Genomic DNA, 21835 nt, shown 5'->3' on the forward strand with positions numbered 1-21835 from the left:
TGAGTAGCCACAGTGAAAATCAAAGCATGATTCGGAGACTTAACAAAGTTACAGTCTGCCACTTAATATGTTTGTGAGGAAACTCAGATTTTAACTATGTTCTGCACGTAAAGAGGATCGCATTCGGTACACATGTGCACCGTACCGAGAGCCCTGTACTGAAATGTTTCGGTAGGATTACATGTACCATTACACCTTTACTTTGGATGATGAAGCATTACATTATTCCTTAACTCAAACTAAGAGACACAAACCAGTTCCAATATTTGGGTGCACCTTTGCAATCTGGTTTACATGGGTTGGCGTGGAAGATGCTTGAGTGGCCTGCTCAGAGCTCTGACCTCAACCCTATTAAACACCTCTGAGATGAATTGGAATGCTGACTGCACCCCGGCCTCCTCACCCTACATTATTATCTGACTTTATTAAGGCTTTTGTGGATGAATGAACATAAATCTTTCAACCACACTCCAAAATCTAATTGAATGTCTTCCCAGAAGAGTAGAAGTTAATATAAAAGCAAATTGGGACTAAATGTGGAACGGGATATTAAAATAGAACATACGAATCCCATGGTCAGGTCTCCACAAACTTTTTTTCTATATAGTGTACGTACCAATTCTTAGTTATTAATTAGTAGTTAATTACATTGCAGTAAAAGCAAGTGCAAGCAAATGGTATTTAATCTAACCATTAAAATTTCATTACAGTTTAAAAAAGAAAACATTTTAAATAAAAGTGAATACTATTTAAACATGAGTGTACTAGGATAAAATCAAATAAAAAAAACAAGTTGTGTTAAAATGAACATGCGAAACTGATGAAATGCACAATAAAGACAAATTAGCAGTGGTTAAAAAAACAGTAAGGTTAATGATACTGTATGTCTTACTGTATTATTGAAATAAAATGACAGCTGTTTATTTATAACACTACTGAAAGGACCTTTGATGCAGTATGAATTGTCAAAATTCTGGGTGGTCTCAAAGTATAAAACTGTGTAACATGTTTCATACAATGTAGAGGAATTCCTTACAACCTAAACATCTACAAGCACACAAAAATGCAAAACCGATTTGACACTGTCGCTATTAAAGTGTTAGTTCATTATGTGCATGTTACAGTAGTTTGTGATGCATTTTCTAGTCTGATGTCTCACAGATGCATCCAACGTAAATAACATTTAAATCCACAACAACTGTGTACGATGTATGACTCATTCATGGAAATCTTTATTCATTAATTTCATAGATTTCCATTTAAAACATTTTGTTCAAAATGTAAAACAAATGTGAAACAGATTATCCAACCATATTCTGTCTGTGTAGCGTTTAGCTTTGAATAAGTGTTTGTACAGTGAAGACACTCCAGACCCAATTTTTTTCCTTATTTTAACTATATTTATCCTTGACCTTTTGTCTGCTTTTTTTGTTTATGCCTTCGGATCGATGTGTACGCCTGATATCAATATATTTGGCCACTTGCCTATTCTTTTTTTTTTTTTTTTATTTCTGTTTTTTTTTTTTTTTTTGTTTGATTGATTTTTTTTTGTTTTGTTTTGTTTTATTATTTTTTTAGATTTGGCTATTGGCATTCTAAATGAAAATTTGTACATCTACCCAAACCAAAGCATTTGTCCAAATTGAACTGTAACCAATGTTAATAAAAAGGTTTTGTCTTTAGGATACAGAAAAATTATTAACTGTTTAGCAGGAGGAACATTTTCTAGGTCTTTAATTACTTTTTACATTTTACTTTTTGCAAGTTTGCAAGCTTTGCGTAGATCAATACAAATCTGATAGTTTATCCCAAATCATGTACTCTACTAAAAAATAAAAAAAAATGTTACACCATATCATGGAGTGTTTAGCACCATACAATGTGTTTGTCTTTTCCATGTTGTGGAAAGCTTTCACAAAAAGTATTTTTCAAAAACGGCCATGAATTTAGAGAAATAAAACTAACTTTATATTCTTCTGAGAGAATATAATTTTCTAAATACATGACTAATGACTAAACTATTATATATATATATATATATATATATATATATATATATATATATATATATATATATAGGTGTATAGGTTTATGTCTCTCTTGAGTCATTCATCTCTGATGATGGTAAATCTGCCCACAATCTCTAGTTATGGTATATCTAAAATATAACATAGAAAGCAAAGTTTAGCCTGTAGTTGCTATCATAGTGTGGATTTAGTTATGTAATCTGTGCCAGTCAAACTGATTTTTTGTAAGTGAGACAGAATTAGGCAACTAACTAAATGCACACAAACACACACACACACACACACACACACACACACACACACACACACACACACACACCTATACACATACACGTTCATAAAAACACTGAAAGGTTAGTCTGAGCCATTTAGCTCAATAGCATCTCAACCAAATAACAATAAAAAAGAGTTTAAGAATATATTAAAAATAAATACATTAAATAAAAATATATTTTAAAAAATTCAATGGTTTCAGACCAACACAGAGATAAAAGAAAATTAGAAGAAGCTCATCAATATAGAATCTGTGTTCCTCATATGGGCTTACTGGCTTTTGGTAGAAATATTTTGACTCTTGTTTGTTTTGGTTACCCTGTCTACTCATCTCTTGTTTGGCTGTCTGCTCCTGTCTGTCACCTTGTAGTTGACTTTTTTCATGCTTAAACTTTGTGCCTCTAAGCTGGTGTATGATGCATTCCAGCCAATTTCAGCAAGACCCTGCTGACTGTGAGGTTCTATTACAGACTTGTCTGGGTGACTCACGGCAGCTGAGGAACAACTTATTACAGAGTATTTTTGTCGACCTGATTCAATAATCTTTTTTTTTTTTTTTTTTTTTTTTTGTATTGAAGTCCTACACAATATAGAGCTTTAAAATAATAAAAAAAATCTATTTAATAATTCCAAAATTTTGAACTGAATTCAGTAATTGCATTCAATAATATCCATTACTTGAAGTCAGTGTCAGTTAAAGTCAAAGCTCTTTGCTCCCTGCACAGTTTGTCACTGTATATTTGAGTACTTGACTTAACTTGACCCAATGTTATGTCATCTTCTACCTTCCTTTTAGACCAATTCAAACTAAACATGTTTTTGGACAATTTTAGTTATTTTAACAAGCGTATCAATCCAAACCAGCTATGTTAGAGATGTGACATCATTGAATCACACTTTTTATATGTTTTGAACACAACTTCATTGTACAAAGGGGTGTGAAACAAAAAATACTGTTGTTTATTACGAATGAAACATTACCATGAAACAGGTAAAAAAAAAAAAAACATTATAAAAGTGTAATTAGGGTGTTTGGCCCCCTAAGGGCCTTCCTGAATAGCTTCAAAGCACATTGTTGTAGACTATGAGTTTGTGGAAGCATACTGAATGCACAGGACACCAATGTTTCAAAAGATGCTCTATCAGCTGGAATTTTAATAATGCTTCATGAGAAGACTGTCTTTTCTAAATCTCCCATAAATGTGCACTTGGTTTGAGGTATGGTGACTGTGAAGACCATAGTATATGATCTACATAATTTTTACACTCATGAAACTATTCATTGAGCCCTCATAATCTGTTAGGGGGGCAGGTTACTCCCATCAGAATAGAAATGTTTCAACATAAGATAAAGATGATCAAGCAGAATAACTTTGAATTGATTTGCTGTAACGCTTCCCTCTAAGGAAATAAGTAGACCCAAAACATGCCAGTGAAATCCCTGACTTTCCCTTAGAGTACTCGAAATAGCAATATTTATAAGTGCGGCCCACTTCAAGCACTGGGCATGGGCTAATTACAGTAGAGGATTCAAATGCCTCTCTGGTTTAACACGGATAAAGTGTGTGACACTGTTAATGTCACTGCTAAATTTGGAGAAACCACAGTTGAAAGAGTTTTTCTTTAACTACAATTCAACTTTCGACAATAATTTGGGTTCCACATGAAGCATTTCTAAATACAATATAAGAAGGATTGACTAAACCATTACCAAGACTCCATGCTGTGTAGTATACTATATGTTATTATATAATACAGTGAGAATCAAACCATACCGAAGCCAGCACTTAGAGAGAGCTGTATCATGTCACACATATTCTACTGACTGAGCCTTATACTTGTATAGAGGAGAAGTTCCACAAAGCCTGTTCTTCTGTTCCTCCTCCTCTGAGACAGGGATCAGCAGGCACAAGCTCTTTTGTCCCTGTGTGGTGTGTGTGAAACACTTGGCCTTGTCCCAGGGTGCCGCCAGGATCAGAGCATGGCCATCATCTCAGTGCTGGCAGTACACAAAGCGGGCTTGGAATGACAAATTGGTCTGAGCCACCGACAGGCACATGCCAGGAAAGACCCTCCGCACCAAATGGGCAATTTTAAACTAAGTTTATGCAAGCTGAACACACAAGTCCTGCTCCAGCTGGCACACACATTATTATTGTAAAGGACCAATATACATAATCACCCCGGCATCGTTTGAAGCGGAAAGTGAACACACTTTGAGTAATGTATTGTGTAACAGTGAAACAGCTGATAAAACTAAGTAGGCTTGTAGGAACACACAAAAACCAAAATTAGCAACAACAAAAAACTAAATTAGCAAAAGAAACAGTTTCCAATAATGCCACACTTCTTTACATAAATAACAAACTCCAATAGCATATAAGGTACAGCATACTCTTGTACCAAATACCAGGAAATGTTGCAGATTGAAATATTGTTCTCACACCAACCTAAAGTTTTCCTAATGGTCAGATATTAAATGTAGTCAAATTCCTTTGGCTAGTCTCCAGCCACTGAAAACATGTATCCCTGAATAAAATATCTTAATACGTTTAGTTAACATTATTGCTCTGGGTATTTCCTAACTCAGGATCTGTTACATTTACTGTAGCTAAAATGTATTGCATTAATATCGAAATTGTTACCTTTAATCTCACTTTTTTTAACACCTTTGGAGGACATGGATAGGAACATTTCATTTAAGTTTAGAAACATATTTTGGTGCATTAGGGATTAAGAGAGAAACAGTGGTGTTGCTGTTTTTAAGGCTATAAAGTATCGATGTGTTGTTCTGCCCATTTTTGACTTTTTTAACTTATATATGTGAATTCTGGGTTTGTCAGTTAACTGAATGTCTGTGAATTTTCAAGTCTGTAATTAGTCTCAAATAGAGAAGAATTTTAATTTGGTTCATATATTTGACCATGTTTAATTGGTTCTATTTAATCAATCCTGAATGAATGAATGAATGAATGATGAGTGTTCATTTTGATAAGTATGTCCCACAAGCTTCATATCTGACTGCTCACTCACACTCACATAAACACTCCCAGCACCTCCCTCCCTCAACCCACAAAAAATTTAAGTCTCAATCAGATGCCCCTGAACCTATACAGCAAGTATTTATTGGGAAAAAAGCATACATGTATCTGTATTTGTGTGTAAATAATACATTTTTGGTTACTATCTCTATTAGCAATGTGATTAAAATATTGTAATGTACAAAAAAAGACAATGATATTACATAAACACAGTAGCACTGTAGTGGAAACACCGTTGCATTATAACACAGAAGGTGTTATTGTTAGTACATTGTACTCTATGTATAAATTGCATACATTGTACAGAAATTTGGTTCAAGGTATGAATTGGGTTATCATTGGCCTGAAGTTGGGTTTTCTATATCCACCTGCATTAATCTTCAAGCATGGAATATTTGTAAGGCAATGGCAAGACCCAGCAAGTATATATAGAACTTACCTGCCAGGCTACATCAGGCTGAATCTATGAGCTTAGACTGAATATGACTGACAGGACCCATTTCACCATGTGACAGATGGCTGCTCTGACTCTTTTTTTTCCTTTTGCTATTAAAGTGATATTCAATCAACCATTGACGACTTGAGCCTAAAACCACATCTTCAGGAGGCCGGCTCAAAAACTTTGCTTCTGTTGCTTCAAGTCACATAGGGACTTGTTTTGAGTTGTCCTGGATTTGATTTGACACTGGAATTTATCGAAGTAATTGGAAGTGATCCTGCAGAACATGCACAAAAACAACAAAAAAAAAAAACGTGCCATAGTTTATTTGTAATGCAAGTTAACTTTATTAGTCAAACCCAAATGTTCTCTTTACCCTAGTCCTTTTATTTGTCTACACTTGCTAAATGTACAGTATGGCCTCTTGATTGTATGGCCAAGACAGACGCTAAATTATACTGCGCAGTCTGGGGTCCCAGAGTTGCCCAAGGCTCTGAAATTGCTAATGATCAGCTGCGGAGAAGCTCTTTGATAGCAGCGCCTAGGGAATCTGGAGCGGATCTGCTGTCGTGTGCTGAAAAGCTGAAAACCTTGTGTTTTTTTTTTTTTTTTTTGTATTTTGTCTTGCTAATATTATGGAGGACTAAAGTTAGCAAATAATTAAATCTGAAAAATAATGCTAATTATGCTTATTATTATTATTATTATTATCATTATTATTAATAAAATAACTTTGAACTCAGATACTTTCCACCAGTTTACAGCAGTGTACAGCTTCACTGGTTATTGCCTTTGTTTTTTGTTTTTTAATATTATGCTCTGCCCCAAGGACAAGGACTGGCAAAGTGTTGTTTTCATTTTTGCATGCCTACCACACAATCCAAATCAGCAGGATCACATGATCATAAGGATCTTTTAATCCTTCAAATACAGCCTTAATAATAAAAAAAAAAATAATAAAAAATACCCTGGACTTTTTCTTATATCTTTCTTTATTTTTTTTATTAAACTGAGTGACAAAATATTGAGCGAATGAAGTAATGGGAATTAAACATTTTTTTCTTCAGTGCTCTTGAGCATCAGCCAGGAACTGAAACACACAAAGCCTCACAGTGTGTGGTGAGAATATTACTGGGCCAGGCGGCCTTGCAGTGCCATCCTGCCAGAAAAAAAAGTGCTGTGTTCCCTCACCCCTGACTGAATAGTCTACTTGTTTGTCAGTTCTTAAAGGGGGGTCTTCGAAGAGGGTGCTTAATCTGGTCCACCTGGTGTATATTGAAGAAGACAAGCTAATGTAACCATGTTCAGACCTCCTCCCACGAACTACATTTAAGGCCAAAAGCTACAGTAGTGCTCATTTGTGTCAGGTCTTAGCCTGAAGCTTTTGTTTCAGCTCATTTTAGCCCTCTTTCCCCCCCTTGTAGCCACAGCTGGTTATAAATGAAACACGACTGCATGTGCTTTCAAGATTCTTTGTTATTGGCAGTCTTTTTTTTTTTTTTTTTTTTTTACAGATATAAAAAATACAGAGCATCACTGTTGCATAACAAATTGATTAGTTCATTTGTCATTTCCCTAGTTGCATAGATGGAGTGTGTTGTGTGTCTTTGTCATTTTTTTCTCTGATTTCATAATGAATGCATGTCTTACACACAGCTAGGTTGCATTAGTTGTGATAAAATATTCATGCATTAAATTTAAGCTCCTCCAAAGCAGTAATAAATGAACAGGTTTTTTTCTATTTCTTTTTTTTCATGAACAGCTTTTTGTTCTGCTAAAATAATTAAATGTGATTTTTAATGCTGTTAATCCCTTTAAAACACATAGCAAACTCATTACCGCCTGTGGATAGGCTTTTGTGTGTGCCTGCGTGTGTTTGTCTGTGCATGTGTGTGTCTGTGTTTGTGTGCACATGTATAGACATAAAAGCATGCTTGTGTGTTTAGTTTTAAGTATAAGGAGGTTGGGATTATCTTTGTTAACAAAGAAGTAAATTATCCATTTGATCTTAAGTACGAAGTCTCTAGCAGAAGTGCACATCCGAATATCCAGTGAAAAGCCTATGTTAAAAAATTCTCCTGCACTTCCTGGAGTTGTCAAAGATTTCCTGTAGGCTAATTTAAACCGGTTTAATAATGTCCCTGCATCTTAAAACAGGTAACACACGATATTAGCAACATCAACTTTCTAAGAACACAGTATGTTTTACAGAAAAAATAATAATTTCTATAGAAACGTTGCAACACCATGTAAAAAATTGTAACTAGACACCAAGCACAATAAACACTTTAAGAGCTCAGTGGTGGCTCATAAATTACCACCAAACAAGTGTAAAGGCTTTGATTGCACGGTTTAAAGTGTTAGTCAGGGCATATCATTTCACTTCTTTTTTTCTATATGTCCTTTGGAACCCCGTTGCTGTTCTGTTAATGAGTTAAAATTTGCAGTGTTTCATTTTTATTCATTTGTTTTTTCGAACTATTAAGCGCATGACTCACAGCAGGAAGACGCCTGCAGGCTGTGGTCCTTTAGAAAACAACAAAAAAGGCGAATATGCACTAATGGCAAGCAATACAGGCCAAGAGCATCAGGTGTAATATGAGACCCCTAACATATTCTGTATTCCTGCATAGCCACTTGTGAAGCTGTTTTTTTTTTTTCTTTTTCAAATGGTTACATTTGCAATTCAGAATTGTTACAAAGCCTTAATTGAGACTTTCTCAGCACTCGACCGGCGTCTCAAAGAAGGGGCTTCACACTGCTTAGGAAATGAGCGCACCAGGAGCAGGGGGCTTTCGATGTTTTAATGCACTTTTGGGAAGCTGTCATTTCAAAGAGCACCACCGTTCGTAGCAGTGGCACACTGCGCATCAGCCGGCTTTAACGCGGCAGGCACAGACATTGTGATTTTGTTCAGGCCAGCTTACAGACCTACTCCTGCCACTGCTGAGCCACAGTAAAGCTCCAGAACACAAATGTTATATTGTAGCTCTGCATTTCATCTCATGTCATTATAATAACAACAATAATAACAATAAACATCGTTCTCATGTATACTGAATTATTTGCCATATTCACTTGCAGACAACCATTCAGTGTGCTCCTAGTGCACAGCTAGCTTGTTAAATGCTTGAGTATCGATAATCACTTCCAGGGTACTATATAAAACGTTTTCCATGATGATTTCATGAGAATAAATGCAGAGTCAATAAGCGTTCATGCCTTGAACCATCTGTAGGGAATATATTGGTGTATATGGATATCATCAGATGTCTGAATGGTTAATTTTTTTTTTTTTCTCAAGCACATGCTGTAATTAAGGAAATCACTTTCTCTAATTGAAAAAAACAATAAAATATGTGTGAATAATTTAATCCTGGCCCTAGCAAAAAAGTAGTCAAAAGGCCAATTATCTCTTAGAAGCTAAACAAGGCCATTTCTAACACATTTGGTTTCGGAGCTGTTCATTGTGCATAAATAAGTTGAACTTTGATGGAAACAATAAGCTTCATCAGAGCTTCATTGTGCAATAAAGTACAGTATGAGTGAGCAATCAGGTTTAGAATACACACAAATATTCACCATTGTGTTTGAAACAAACTCCTTACACATGTTATGTCTTAAACTATTCTGTTTTCTCAGTAGAACGAATAGAATGTTTGTCACAGCTGCATGTTCATGGTTTTAGGGTGTTTGACTGACGGTATTGATGTCACCAATGTCACAAACTCAACTTGAAAGAAAACATTTTTTTTTTGTTGATTTACCTCTACAAACTAAACTAAACAGTAAGCACTTGTCTGCTTCTGCCTTACCCTTTAAAACGCTGTGTCAAGAAATGTAATGGATTTTTTTTTTTTTTAAGATTTAATGAAGGGGGGATTTTTGGTTTAAAAAAAAATACTGTTACAGCTAACGAATAATACATTGGATTGCCCTCCTGGCTAAAGACCACCACTAGACCTAATACCCAACCACTTACTAATACACAGTATCAATCAAGCTTTATTGTTAAAGCAGAATGTGTGCTTATCTAATTAACTAACCCAAAATCAAAAAGGTAATTTTCATTCCATTATGAAAATACTTTGGAAAGACTTTCTAATAGATATATTAATATTGCTTTTTATTCACTTTTGTTTACAAATACACTATATAGACAAAAGTACTGGAATACCATCCATATGTGCCATTTTCCCCCAAACTGTTACTACAAAGTCAGAGGCACACAATTGTATCGGATCTGTTTAGATGTGTAGCATTTAGTTTTCCTTAACTTGAACTAGGATACCCAAACCTGTTCCAATTGACAATGCCCTTGTGCACAAGTGAGGCCCAAGAAGATATGATTTTATTGAGGTTGGAGTAGAAGATCTTGAAGGCCTTCTATAGAGGTCTGACCTCAAACTTATTAAACACCTCTGCAATTAATTGAAACACTGACTGCACCCCAGGCCTCTTTAGCCTACATCAGTACCTGACTTTACTAACATCTTTGTGGCTAAATGAGCATAAATCTCCACAAACACACTCGAAAACTCTAGTGGAACATCTACTCAGAAGTGAGTTGTTTATTATAACAGTAATTGGGGACTAGATTTTGAATAGAATGTGCAGTAATCACATATAAATCTTATGATCAGGCATCCACAAACTTTTCTTGAAATCTCTTGTTGACATACAGTATGATAAAATGTTTAAACACCACACTAGATTTGACCTATGTGTAAGAAATGAAATACTATTGCAATAGGTGTCCTCTTCGGTTTCTGCTTTAGAAAGGAAGAAGAGCCTTTTACATCTGTTCTCTCAAGTGCTTTTCTCTCAACTTTCATATTCACCATGCCCACATTTAACCAATGACACAACACTCCACATACTCTTATGGGAAAATACACACACACACAAAATAAAAATAATAAATAAAACCCACCATATGTTCACATGAAACACTGCACATATGGGCAATAATATGCTATCGTGCACTTTTTTTTTTTTTTGCCGAGATGCCTGTCCTTCGCTATACATTATCCTGCTGTTACGTATTGCATTTTAGCACATGGACAAGCACTTGATATGCTGCATTAACACTACATCTTCTTATATACATGCAGTATTTATCTAATCACATCACACTGCTACATTTTGTGTACTTGTCATATGAACACTGCTACTGTCATTACGCTATTTGTATTTATATATGAATATCTTGCAAATCTTCCTATTATCTGTGACACTTCATTTTCCCAGTAAAGAGTTAAACAATAACCTTTATTATGTTTATATATCTTATTACTATAGACATTGTTAGACACCAAACAGACATCTAGAATTATATTCATAGCATTACATAATATTTTTGTAACACTACTTCTAACGGACATATATATAGATATATACAGTATATATATTTTTTTTACGTTTTTAATACCCATCTAAATTACAACACTATTGTTCTGTTAGACCAAAAATGCTTTACGGTGTGTTGTTCAGTGGACCCTTATCTTCCGAAAAAATTTGCAGGGATTTGTAGCTGTGGAGGCGTTTGCAAAGCGTTATTAAAATCATAGTGTAAGTACTGAATTTTTATATGCATGTTTGGTGTGTGCCAAATTTAGCAAATACATTTGTTATACGCTTTACATCATCTATTGTTAAACATTAACATCTGTGAACAATGCAAAATGCCAACAGCTTAGAGGTTTTAATATCCTAATAAAGTTTTCTGGATTTCTAAAAATACACAGTATTTGTATACAGTACATACATATATACAGTATATGGACAGAAGAATTGTGACACCTGACTTTTCCACAATATGGTTTACAATCACACACTTGTACAGGAGGTTTTGGATGTGGTAGAATTTAATTTTCCCTTTACTTGAAGTAGAAGACCCAAACCTCTTCCAGCATGACAATGCCCTTGTCAAAAAACTTTTGACCATATAGTTGTCACTAACTTATTTGATATCTGTTGTCAATCAAATGCAGTCAGACATGTCTTATTGTGTCTTATAAAGCTTTTAAAAGGCGTTAATAGATGATTGAGAATTCCTATTGCTTTGAGAATCTCATTTAAAAAATGTCATCTTATATCCATTCTACTTCAGAATTCAAACCACAGAATGTACTACCCAGTTCAAATGCAGACCACCGATAGTCAACTCATTTCAATTCTCAATTGGAAATTTCCTCTCTCATTGCTTTTTTATATAGGAGATGCAATTTATATATAAAAAAAAGGATATATCATGTGCCGAAATCAGTGTAGCCAAAGGAAAGCAATGTATAAATTAATGTAGTAATTGCAATATTTGAAGCCTCATAATAAAGAATGGAATAAATATTTAAAAATCAAAAACAAATTATGTTTTCTATGGGTTTAATTTAATATTAAATAGCCTAGATATTAAATGTAAAAACTATCAATGTGTTCTTGTGTTCTTGTCTCTGGTTTCTGTGTTAAACTCTTGGAAGTCTTGCCAGGTTTCAGTAGTTCACAGGCACTGCATGAATAATGGAGTGAGCTGACAGGATGGAAAATAGCCCCCCCTCATGCCCCAGCCCCTTCACTGTTTCAAAACTTGCAGTGTTCTAACACGTTTTTTCCCCTTATTCTCGGTTAACAGAATTAACAGCTCTCCAAAATAACAGCCGACCATTGAGATGTCAGCTTTGACCCGCCTAGTTAGAATTTGCATAGCCCGAAGTTTGCATCGGAGTGTATAATTCCGCTGCATATCAGACTGAGGGCATGGCACACAACATGCCGGGTCAGCTTAGGCTCAGATAATCACGTCTGCAGCTCAGTAAAACCTCGGTGGAGAGGATGTGTGAGTGTGTGTGTGTGTGTGAGAGAGAGTGTGTAAAAGATCGTGTGTTAGTCGTGTCATATTCTAATAGGGCTATGTATTATTTAAAAATATAGAACAAGTTAATACAGTGCCCATGCCACACCTGTCATGTGGAGTAATTACCCATGGGTGCTCGATATATGTGCAGTGAAAAGCATTACCACGGATTTTTTTCAGCACAGAGACTCTACCGTATCATTGAGGGAGAATCCTAATCCTAATTAAGAACCTATTTTATTAATGAATCGTAAAAAGGACATGCACAATAGATAAATACTTCAATATAATATAACCATTTTTAATAAATTGTGTAAGAATACATTAATAGTGATATTAATACTGACATGTGCACTACCTACCTAATCTTGGAACTTTTTTTAAAGCTGTAATTATGTTTTAATCGATAACATAATGCCCATTAAAAAGCACATTTTCTAAAAAGCTTGTTTTTTCAGAGGTGTAAAGAGTACCTGATAATCATAGTTGAGTAAAAGTATAGCTACCTTAATGTAAATCTTACCCTATTACATGTTAAAAGTTACCAATATGAATATGACTTGAGTAAAAGCTTTAGAGTATCTGATTTTAACAGTACTTGAGTATTTTACTCATATTGAACATAGGCTAAAAGGTGCACTAGTCCTCTACTCCAAGACACATTAATAAATATCCAAATACTGTTGAGGTTTAATTTCTTAAACTACAAATCAAGTTGTACACCTAAACACAGCATTAACATTGATCAACACAACAACCTCTTCAACATGCCAGAATGAAACAAGATCAAATGTTATTTAAAAAAAGACAAATTAGTAAAGTAATGTCACAAAGTAGAAGAACCATTAGTATTCAATGGACAAATAAAATTAAAGGAAATCATTTTAGTATTCAGTAATATTTGTATTCAATTTTAACAAATCTGTTTTGTAAAGTTTTGGTAATTTTTTCTAGTTTTTTTTGGAAATGCAGGTACAGGTATAGGGAAGTGTTGAGCCTTAATATCATCTTCATCAGAGATGCAAAATGTAAATGGTAATGGTCATTGTCAATTAAAATATAGTGGAGTAAAGTACATATATTGAATCATAAATGTAGTTTATTAGAGAATAAGTTGCTTACAGTATATCTTTGATACTCAGTAAAACTGGAAAGTTGGCAAAAAAACAAACCTTTAATACAGTAACAAAGTACATTTACTTAAATACTTTACATATTTTTAATTATTTATCTAGCTACAATTTTTTACCCAATTCGGGTTTCTATACAGCTTATATACTATAAGTAAAGTATGTTTTCATGTATGCATCAAAATTGAATCTGTAGCACCTGACCATCATGAAATAAAATATGGTGGTCAGAAATGCTAGTTTAATTTACCTGTACAGTTTTTTTTAAAGTGAATCAGCATCAGCTGCTACTAATGAAATCCCCATGACTGGGGTTTATTCTTAAAATGATAAATCTGGTTACTTGTATAGTGGGATGTAGTCCTTATATTTTATATTTCTGCGCTAGTTTTGATTTCCCTCGATTAACACTTGGCTTACATCACACAGTAACATGTGCAATGAGATGGAATCGGGTAAATTTTTTCAGTTTGAGTAAATAAGCACAATATAAGCACACCCTCATCCATATCCGAGCTGGACAAGACGTCTTGGTTTGCAGCAGAGTAGCGGGTCAGTATGAACGATGCTGACAGAAGCTATCCAGAATAAACATGTCCTCTAAGCTGCCCTTGTGTCCATGAGAAGGTGTATGTCATTAGCCTACTCTTTTCTTCTACCAATGTCAGTGCTTGCTTGGGTTATGGTAATGCATATTGCTTGAAATTTGCTTTAGAACTTAGAAAGATGTAGAGGTAGAGGTGATAATTGTGAGGCTGGAGAAATTAATAAGATAGATTATTGCTCCTGCACTTTCTTCAAGTCGAAGAAAATATAAAATTTAAAGGAAAGATTAAGAAAGAAAGAAAGAAAGAAAGAAAGAAAGAAAGAAAGAAAGAAAGAAAGAAAGAAAGAAAGAAAGAAAGCTATACGCTCTCACTTCTGTGTTCATGTGAGGCTATTGAGAGCTGCTGCACAGAGCGTTTTGCTTTTATGAATCTGTAGGTGTGAAGCTAGGTAGCCCATGCTTCACGCTGACTCCACTAAGTGGTAATGAAATATAGATGTCGAATCCTGGACAGTTCAATGTTTCATCTCTCTTGGTGATACCATAAGGAAGCCATTAATAGTGTCAAGGTGCATTAGCTGTGCCACAGGAAGATAATTGGATATGAGCAAATGACTGGCGGCACCTGCTTGGAATCAACTGGGCCTCCCCGAAGTAGTTGAGGGAGAAGTTTGTGAGGCCATCGCTGCCTGTTGTGAGAGTCATGGTGCCTCAGGACTGTATTTTTTTTTTCTCTCTGTTTTTTTTTTACTGGTTTTGTTTTGTTTTCACCTCTGAGGTCACCTGAAAGAAGGCACTTTTGTGTGTGTGTGTGTCGCCTTCAGTGTGTAGAGGCCTTGCATCCTGCATAATCACAAACAGCAGGACCATCTGTTGTTGCCTTGTTGGCTTAGCTAAGCGTAACCTTTTTAGTGTCGCATTTCATGTATCTGTCTGATGTAGAGGCATATTTACAAAATGGTAATTGCCTAATGAAATCCTGTTTTAGAGTTACTGCATATGTTGTATGGAAATGGTGCAATTATTAGTTGAGTCATTAATGTGGGAGGCAAAAAACAGTGCCGTGGCTCTCTGTAATTCACCTCCAGAGATTAATGATCTTAACCTTTATTCACCTCTTTCCTTCCCCCTGTTTTTTTAAGTTTTCAGAATTTCTGTGCAAGCAATAAGTCATCTTTCATCTAAATACAAGATATTATCAGATTTGTTTTTCCTTCATGTCTTTTAATTAAGAAATTAATGAACATCTTTTTTTCTTTTTTTTTTTTTTGCACTCACTCTTTTGCAGAACCAGAACCAGACCCCAGACAAGACACTGACTGCAGTTCCTGCCACTTGTCCTCATAAGGTGATTCCTTATCAGTTACTATTTGAAATTGTGATTCTGTTATGTAGAAACCAATGATCATATCCCTTGGTAATCACCCAGAGAGTAATTAGCATTCGACTGCTTGATTGAACTTTGTATTAAAAGATTTCGGTTATTTCTTTTTCAGCAATTCCTCACATACCTGCATATCCTAAATTCCCTTTGCCATTCACGAGTTGGCATAGATTCTTTTTTAATCTATTACCTCAGATGTCTTGCTCAGCAGTGTCTTATCTAATTTTGAAAATACAATTTGTACCACTCGATTTAAGTGACAAGATTATCATTCATGAAGGCTTGGGAGTCAGCCAAACATAAATAACAATCTACATTTTCTCATTTTACAAACCAAGCACAGAATAATCATGCATTTAGCTTTTTTTCAATTTATTTATTTCATTTTATTTTTCTATTTTTATGGATTACTTTTTTTTTTTTTTTTTCGTTGTTGTCTTTTTTCACAACTTTTACATTTAAAAAATAAAAAATAAAATAAAAATAAAATAAATCCCTCAGCACTTTGGCATGTCTGCATGAAAATGTGTTAATGTGCTATACTGCAAAAACTTGCACTATTTTCAGTCCACTAACCCCAAATGTGTCAAAATGCTCATGTCCTTTTCTGGTTGACTAGCGGGGTCAAGAGTAAAGACTGCGCCGGAGTTACCGAAAAACAGCAGACATGTCTGACAGCCTGTCAGCGAGTGGTCAAACTCGACTCCATCTTAAGTGTGCTGCCTTAATACACTGAGTGCTATCTTTAGAAACTTGTAGAGGTGAACTGGAAAATAATTTAGATCTTCTCACGTTATGTGAAATGGCACCAACACCGCATGTGAAGCGATATCGAAAAAGGCAATCAGCTTTGTCCTGAGTCTGTTGACATAGACGCATGCTTTAATTGCTGGCCTGTCCTTCACCCTGGCACCATTTCTGTTGACATCATCTGTAATGGCACGTTTCTGACATCACTATCACTCTACAGTTGGCTGTCCAGGTTTGTATACGTTGTCCTTGAAGTAAAGGAAGTCCTGTACTGTTGTCAAAATTTCCCTTGAAACAAAAGTGCCGGACTGAGGTAATGAAGGTACTACGCACCAGAGTTTCGATGCCTTTAACGGTTTCCTCTCATGCACCGGAACATAAGCTTTGTCTCGTCACTTTCCATTAGCATCTGTGATCTGCACAAACCAATATGCAAAAAAAGCAATGAGGTGGTGGAGTAATTCGGTGTGTCAGTCAGCCCAGAATGAAAGTATAATGGCTAAATGGTCGGATATGATTTATATAATAGGAACGTCTTATTATGTGGCACTAAGACTGTTTCTATTTTCTCCCTTGATATTGTATGCATCGGCGATGAAAGAGAGCTAATGAACAGCTTTAACGGGCTTAGTGATTATATAAAACAGGAAAGAGAGTAGACAGAGACAGAGAGTGAATCTGGCTGTCAGGAAAGAGGCAGGATCAGCAAGAGGAAAGCAGAGGAGAGGGCGGAGACAAAATTAAGTATACATAATTGCTGCTTGACACATTGGCCAAATTCTGCTACGCCAGTATTGCAGCGAAGATGATTAACGGCCGGTGTGGGCGGGCTACTTGGTCACCCAAGGACTTTGGTTTCCAAAGCAATTCTGGTCCAAAGGCTATACACTATGTGATGAAAAAACCCCAATGGCCCGAACATTGTTAAATTACACAATAATATCTTGCATTATGCACTTTGTCCCATTTTTAGGTATTCATTCCTGGTCACTTTATGCACAGCAGGTCAGGAGCAGAAATAAAAAGTCTCCCAACTACAGACCTCCTGTTAGGAAGCATTGAACATCTGAAAGCCTATTGCTGATGAAGAGATCTTGACTTGAGTAAACCGATTTGTCATGAATAATAGAAACATGGCTCTCTGGGAAATTTCACCCGATGACCCTGACCTATATTCCAGGCTTGGCTCAACTCTCGGTCGGTTGCAGCACAGGGTTAACGTCACCATCACCACTGAGTTTGGCAGAAACGCCTCCTGCTAGCCATCATGTTGTTGCCAAATATCAGATAGCAGATGGAGCAGGATTTGACCCCTCCTTCCTTGGGTATGATCATGCTGAACCTTGGCATTGATGGCAATCTGAGCTTGGTGGGACCACCATACAATCTTTCCACCACCAGCTGAAAGTGAGACGCTATGGTGCTCTCCATTCCATAACTGCAAAACCATTTTTTTCTTCTTCTTCTGCTTCTTCTTCTCCTCTCCTTTTGAAATCCAAACTGCAAACATGACTGTGCACTTGTGCACTCGCCTGCACTCTGACTGAGCACGCAACGATCTGGGAGAAAGCAGCTGTGAATAAGTACATCTTAATAATGATTTATACTGGGTGATGAGTGGAACTCCCTCCAGCGCCTATCAGCAGCCTAGTCATGCAGAGATTAAGTATTAAAACATGTAAAACTCCAAGCAGCAGGTTTCAGGTTCAGAGCTCTGCACGCGTTCACCATTCAGAGCTAGTAGGCATGATTTTGGAAGACAAGCAGCGAAATGTTGCACACATACACAATGGCACTGTCAGGGTGCCTGGGGAAGTTCGGCCGACATCTTCAGACAAACGTGTAACAAACCTAGAAAAAGAAAAAAGCAATCAGAAAGGTCATCGGTGAGCTTTGGGTACAAGGCCTGTCACTTGTGCTCACAGCATGTCCATGTCAAACAGAGGAATGCACAACACACAGAAAAGCTCGGCTGTACCGTGGGTTGTGTTGCATCCATAAACTTGTTTGAACACATCCAAGTAGATTTCTGTATAAATTTCAAATTTATTGGCTTATTATGTGGTTTGTGAGCTCATTCCCATATGAAACCTGCAATTCTCTTTCATAATGACTCATCTAAAATAAAATATGTCTTAAATTTAAAATGTGTGACTCATCACACAAATTAATGGATCCGGCCACCCTAATACCATCATTACTGTGAAATAAGATGGTTATAATCCATGCTAAATGTATCCCTTGAGATATTTTTGGTTAGCTACCTCGACAGCAAATATCACTTTACATCACAGGTTGCAAGAACAAACTAGCTAGCATTTGCAAATCAACAGGACGCTTTTCTTTGAATTGTATGGACGTGAGCAATTTTCTGGAGCAGATCAAGTCCTAATATGGGTATGCTTTACAGAGAATTAGTCTTATTTACACAAGCAGCTTGCTGAATGCCTTCCAGCCTTCGAGTCCATGTCACCATGGAGATATTCCTGGTATCTGGGTAATATTTTCTGGCAGCCATATTTGAAGCACCTGCCAAAATTGCAACAGCACAATGCAAACTGCAGATTTTCTCCACATTCTGTGGCAAACATTAAAAAACATTTAAGAAGAAATTCCAAGATGTGTGCCAGTGCAATGTAAAAATGTGCATAATGTAAATGCTCTGCAAATTATACCTATCAAATAATGGGATTATAAATGTATGCTTGAGCTAATGGTACAGCTACATTACGCTAATCACAGAAAGCACCGCGTCTTCTTTTTTAGTCTAAGAATTTGGCACAAATTTGCTCTTTTATACAGTGCAATACTATTTTTTAGCATGTGATTACAGTCTCCCTATCACCTTTTTTAAGGAATGTATTTGGCTTTTCTCGCCTCTATTAATTACATGTAACGTGTTAATGTGGTGTCAGTTCTTTTCGTGTTTTACACAGCGTACTGAGTTTATAGAGCCGCCTCGCAGAAGGTCTTGGTGCAGGTTGAACCCTGCTAATGAACAGATGAAAGGAATGCTAACCTGTGGAATTATGGCCTGCAGACCTGCCCCTATTCTTTAATTCATTGCATTTAAACTAGATTAATTTATCTCCCTTTTTTACTGTTCTGATATTAATCAGTTAAATTTCGAGCCATAAGCCTCATTTCACCTCAGCGACTGTACCAAGCTTCCTCTGAAGCCGTGGCATGTTTCAGCGACTTTTTTTTTTTTAGTTAAACCAATCAGGGATTTCACTGCCTCCTATCCAATCAATTAAGCTTAAATAAGTGTGCGGCCCTTTGCTATGGAATCATTTGTCAAAGGAGCGGCTTAGACAGAGTGCAAGTAGTCCAGAGACAGAAGCTTGCCATCCTATCCACCTGGAAATCTGTTTGTTCAGTTGGGCATTGCCGTCGTCCTACAACCCGTTAATGGGGTGTCATTGTGCTCACTGGATTTGCCTCAGCTATGCTCCATAAGCTTTTTTTCCATGCATTAGCCTCTTGATTGCACAGCTTAACCTCTTAATTTTTTGAAAGCTGTACTCCGAGAAAGCATGGTGTTATTTCGCAGAATTCGGGCTATTAGGATTCAAATCCTTCACTCTGTCCCATTGCCTGCTTATCGCATTCGATGTCACCTGATACTGCAAACTACCTTTAGTATAACATAAATGCATTAAGCATAATTGCATTCTAAGCCATTATTGGGTAAATTGTGGTGGGAGGTGAAAGAATCCTGGTTTACCTTGGAAATCAGTAGTAGTTGATTGTGTTGTACAAGACAGTGGAAGCTCTGAAGGGTTAATTAAGATGAATTTATGTGATGCTTAATGATTCACTCATATTGCTTTGTTCTGGCTGCTCTCAGAAGAACTTGGAAAAAGAAACTTCACTCCTCTTCCTTCTGAGTTTAATTTAACGTGGCCTATAGTGAGCTTTATTTAACATTTTTGGATTAAATAACAACCTTCAGAAGCCTGAATTCCTTTTAAGAAAAAGAAATGTGATTCCTTCAATTACGACACCCATGAGCACAGCATAATTCGGATTTCTTTACTATGTAGTTCTAGTTTTTTATTATTATTAATATTATTATTATCTTCTGCACCACTCACTCTACAGACGAGGTACAATGAAACAACGGCATAAATAGTACCGTATTTTTCGGACTATAAGCCGCTACTTTTTCCCCACGTTTTGAACCCCGCGGCTTAAACAAGGAAGCGGCTAATTTATGAATTTTTCCCAGGTTTCACAAACTTCAAGCCAAAAAACTGAACCCCATAACATTAGACCAATGAAATTTCCAAACGGAAACGAAAAAACGCACCTCACCTGTGTTCTGAGCTGCACGGCATCGTGAGAAAAAACTTCCATCAGGGTGATTTTTAAACGCACGACGATGCCAAAAAATAAACTCCCAAAAAAAATAGTTGTGAAAGGAAGGAGGAAGACCTTCTGTTTAGATACAAGCCGTTGTAACGCGTTGAGTCAGGGTGAAGGGATAGCTCGCTTCTGGCATGCTATTCCCAAAATACCGCTTTGCTCCTGAAGGAAGCGCAACATATTTCACCCGTTACACCGTGTGTAACGTGTCTTTCGTTAAAGCCTGTGTAATGTACATTAGGCTTATAGACAGGTGTGGCTTATTTATGTTAAAAATAAAAATATTTGTAAAATTCAGTGGGTGCGGCTTATAGTCCGGAAATTACGGTAGTTTAATAACAGGGAAACACGTTCATAGAATAGATGAGAAAAAGTAAGACATGCGACATTGATTTAAAGGGTAATCAAAGTAGGAGTTGACAAGTAGTTGCCTGAGCAATCAAATTTTCCCATAATACATACCCGATCCCCTGTATTGACCAGAGATGCCATACTGACGTGTTTATGTTTTTGGTTAGAATTTATAGATGCCCTAAGTCACACATTCTTAAACAAGTCATATTTACAGTCAAGAAATAAAAAAAATAAAAAAAGGTTGAATAGCAATTTGAAAGATTAAAAAGCATTAATTTAAAAATCACATTACTCATATATGCAGATTTAGTTTAATTGAAAATTTCATGTCCATAAAAAATTATAGCCAAAAAGTACATTATTTGAATATGTGCAATAAAATTGTGGCTATTTATTGGATTCTATTATTTTTTCCTTTTCAAAATTTTATTAAAACATTTTATTATAATTGTCATTAGATCCCAGATATTCCTGTAAGCTTAATAGCATTGATAATGGTAGGTTGTAATTTCCACCACTGTAGAAAAATGAGAAAATCATGGCCCGCCTGGCTATGCTTCATGCACCTCTGGGTGTCCCTGGTCCCCACTTTAAGACTCACTACTTAAGCTGATACACTTTTGGCATCCTAAACGTGTTTTGTCTGCATTATAAGCAGCTGACCGTTAT

General features: G+C 36.1%; 1 protein-coding gene across 3 annotated transcripts in view; it reads left to right on the top strand.

The window, feature by feature from the left end:
* pcdh11 (protocadherin 11) overlaps positions 1–21835 on the top strand; it is a 190709-nt gene that overhangs the window by 68106 nt on the left and 100768 nt on the right. For 2 of the 3 annotated variants that reach the window (XM_046849645.1, XM_046849648.1), the window contains exon 4: positions 15599–15658. The exons of the other annotated variant lie outside the window; for it this stretch is intronic. In XM_046849645.1, coding sequence (XP_046705601.1) covers positions 15599–15658 — 60 coding nt within the window. The remainder of the gene's footprint in view (positions 1–15598; positions 15659–21835) is intronic. 3 annotated transcript variants of the gene reach the window in all.

This window comes from Silurus meridionalis, chromosome 5, assembly GCF_014805685.1.
Source record: "Silurus meridionalis isolate SWU-2019-XX chromosome 5, ASM1480568v1, whole genome shotgun sequence".
NCBI lineage: Eukaryota > Metazoa > Chordata > Actinopteri > Siluriformes > Siluridae > Silurus > Silurus meridionalis.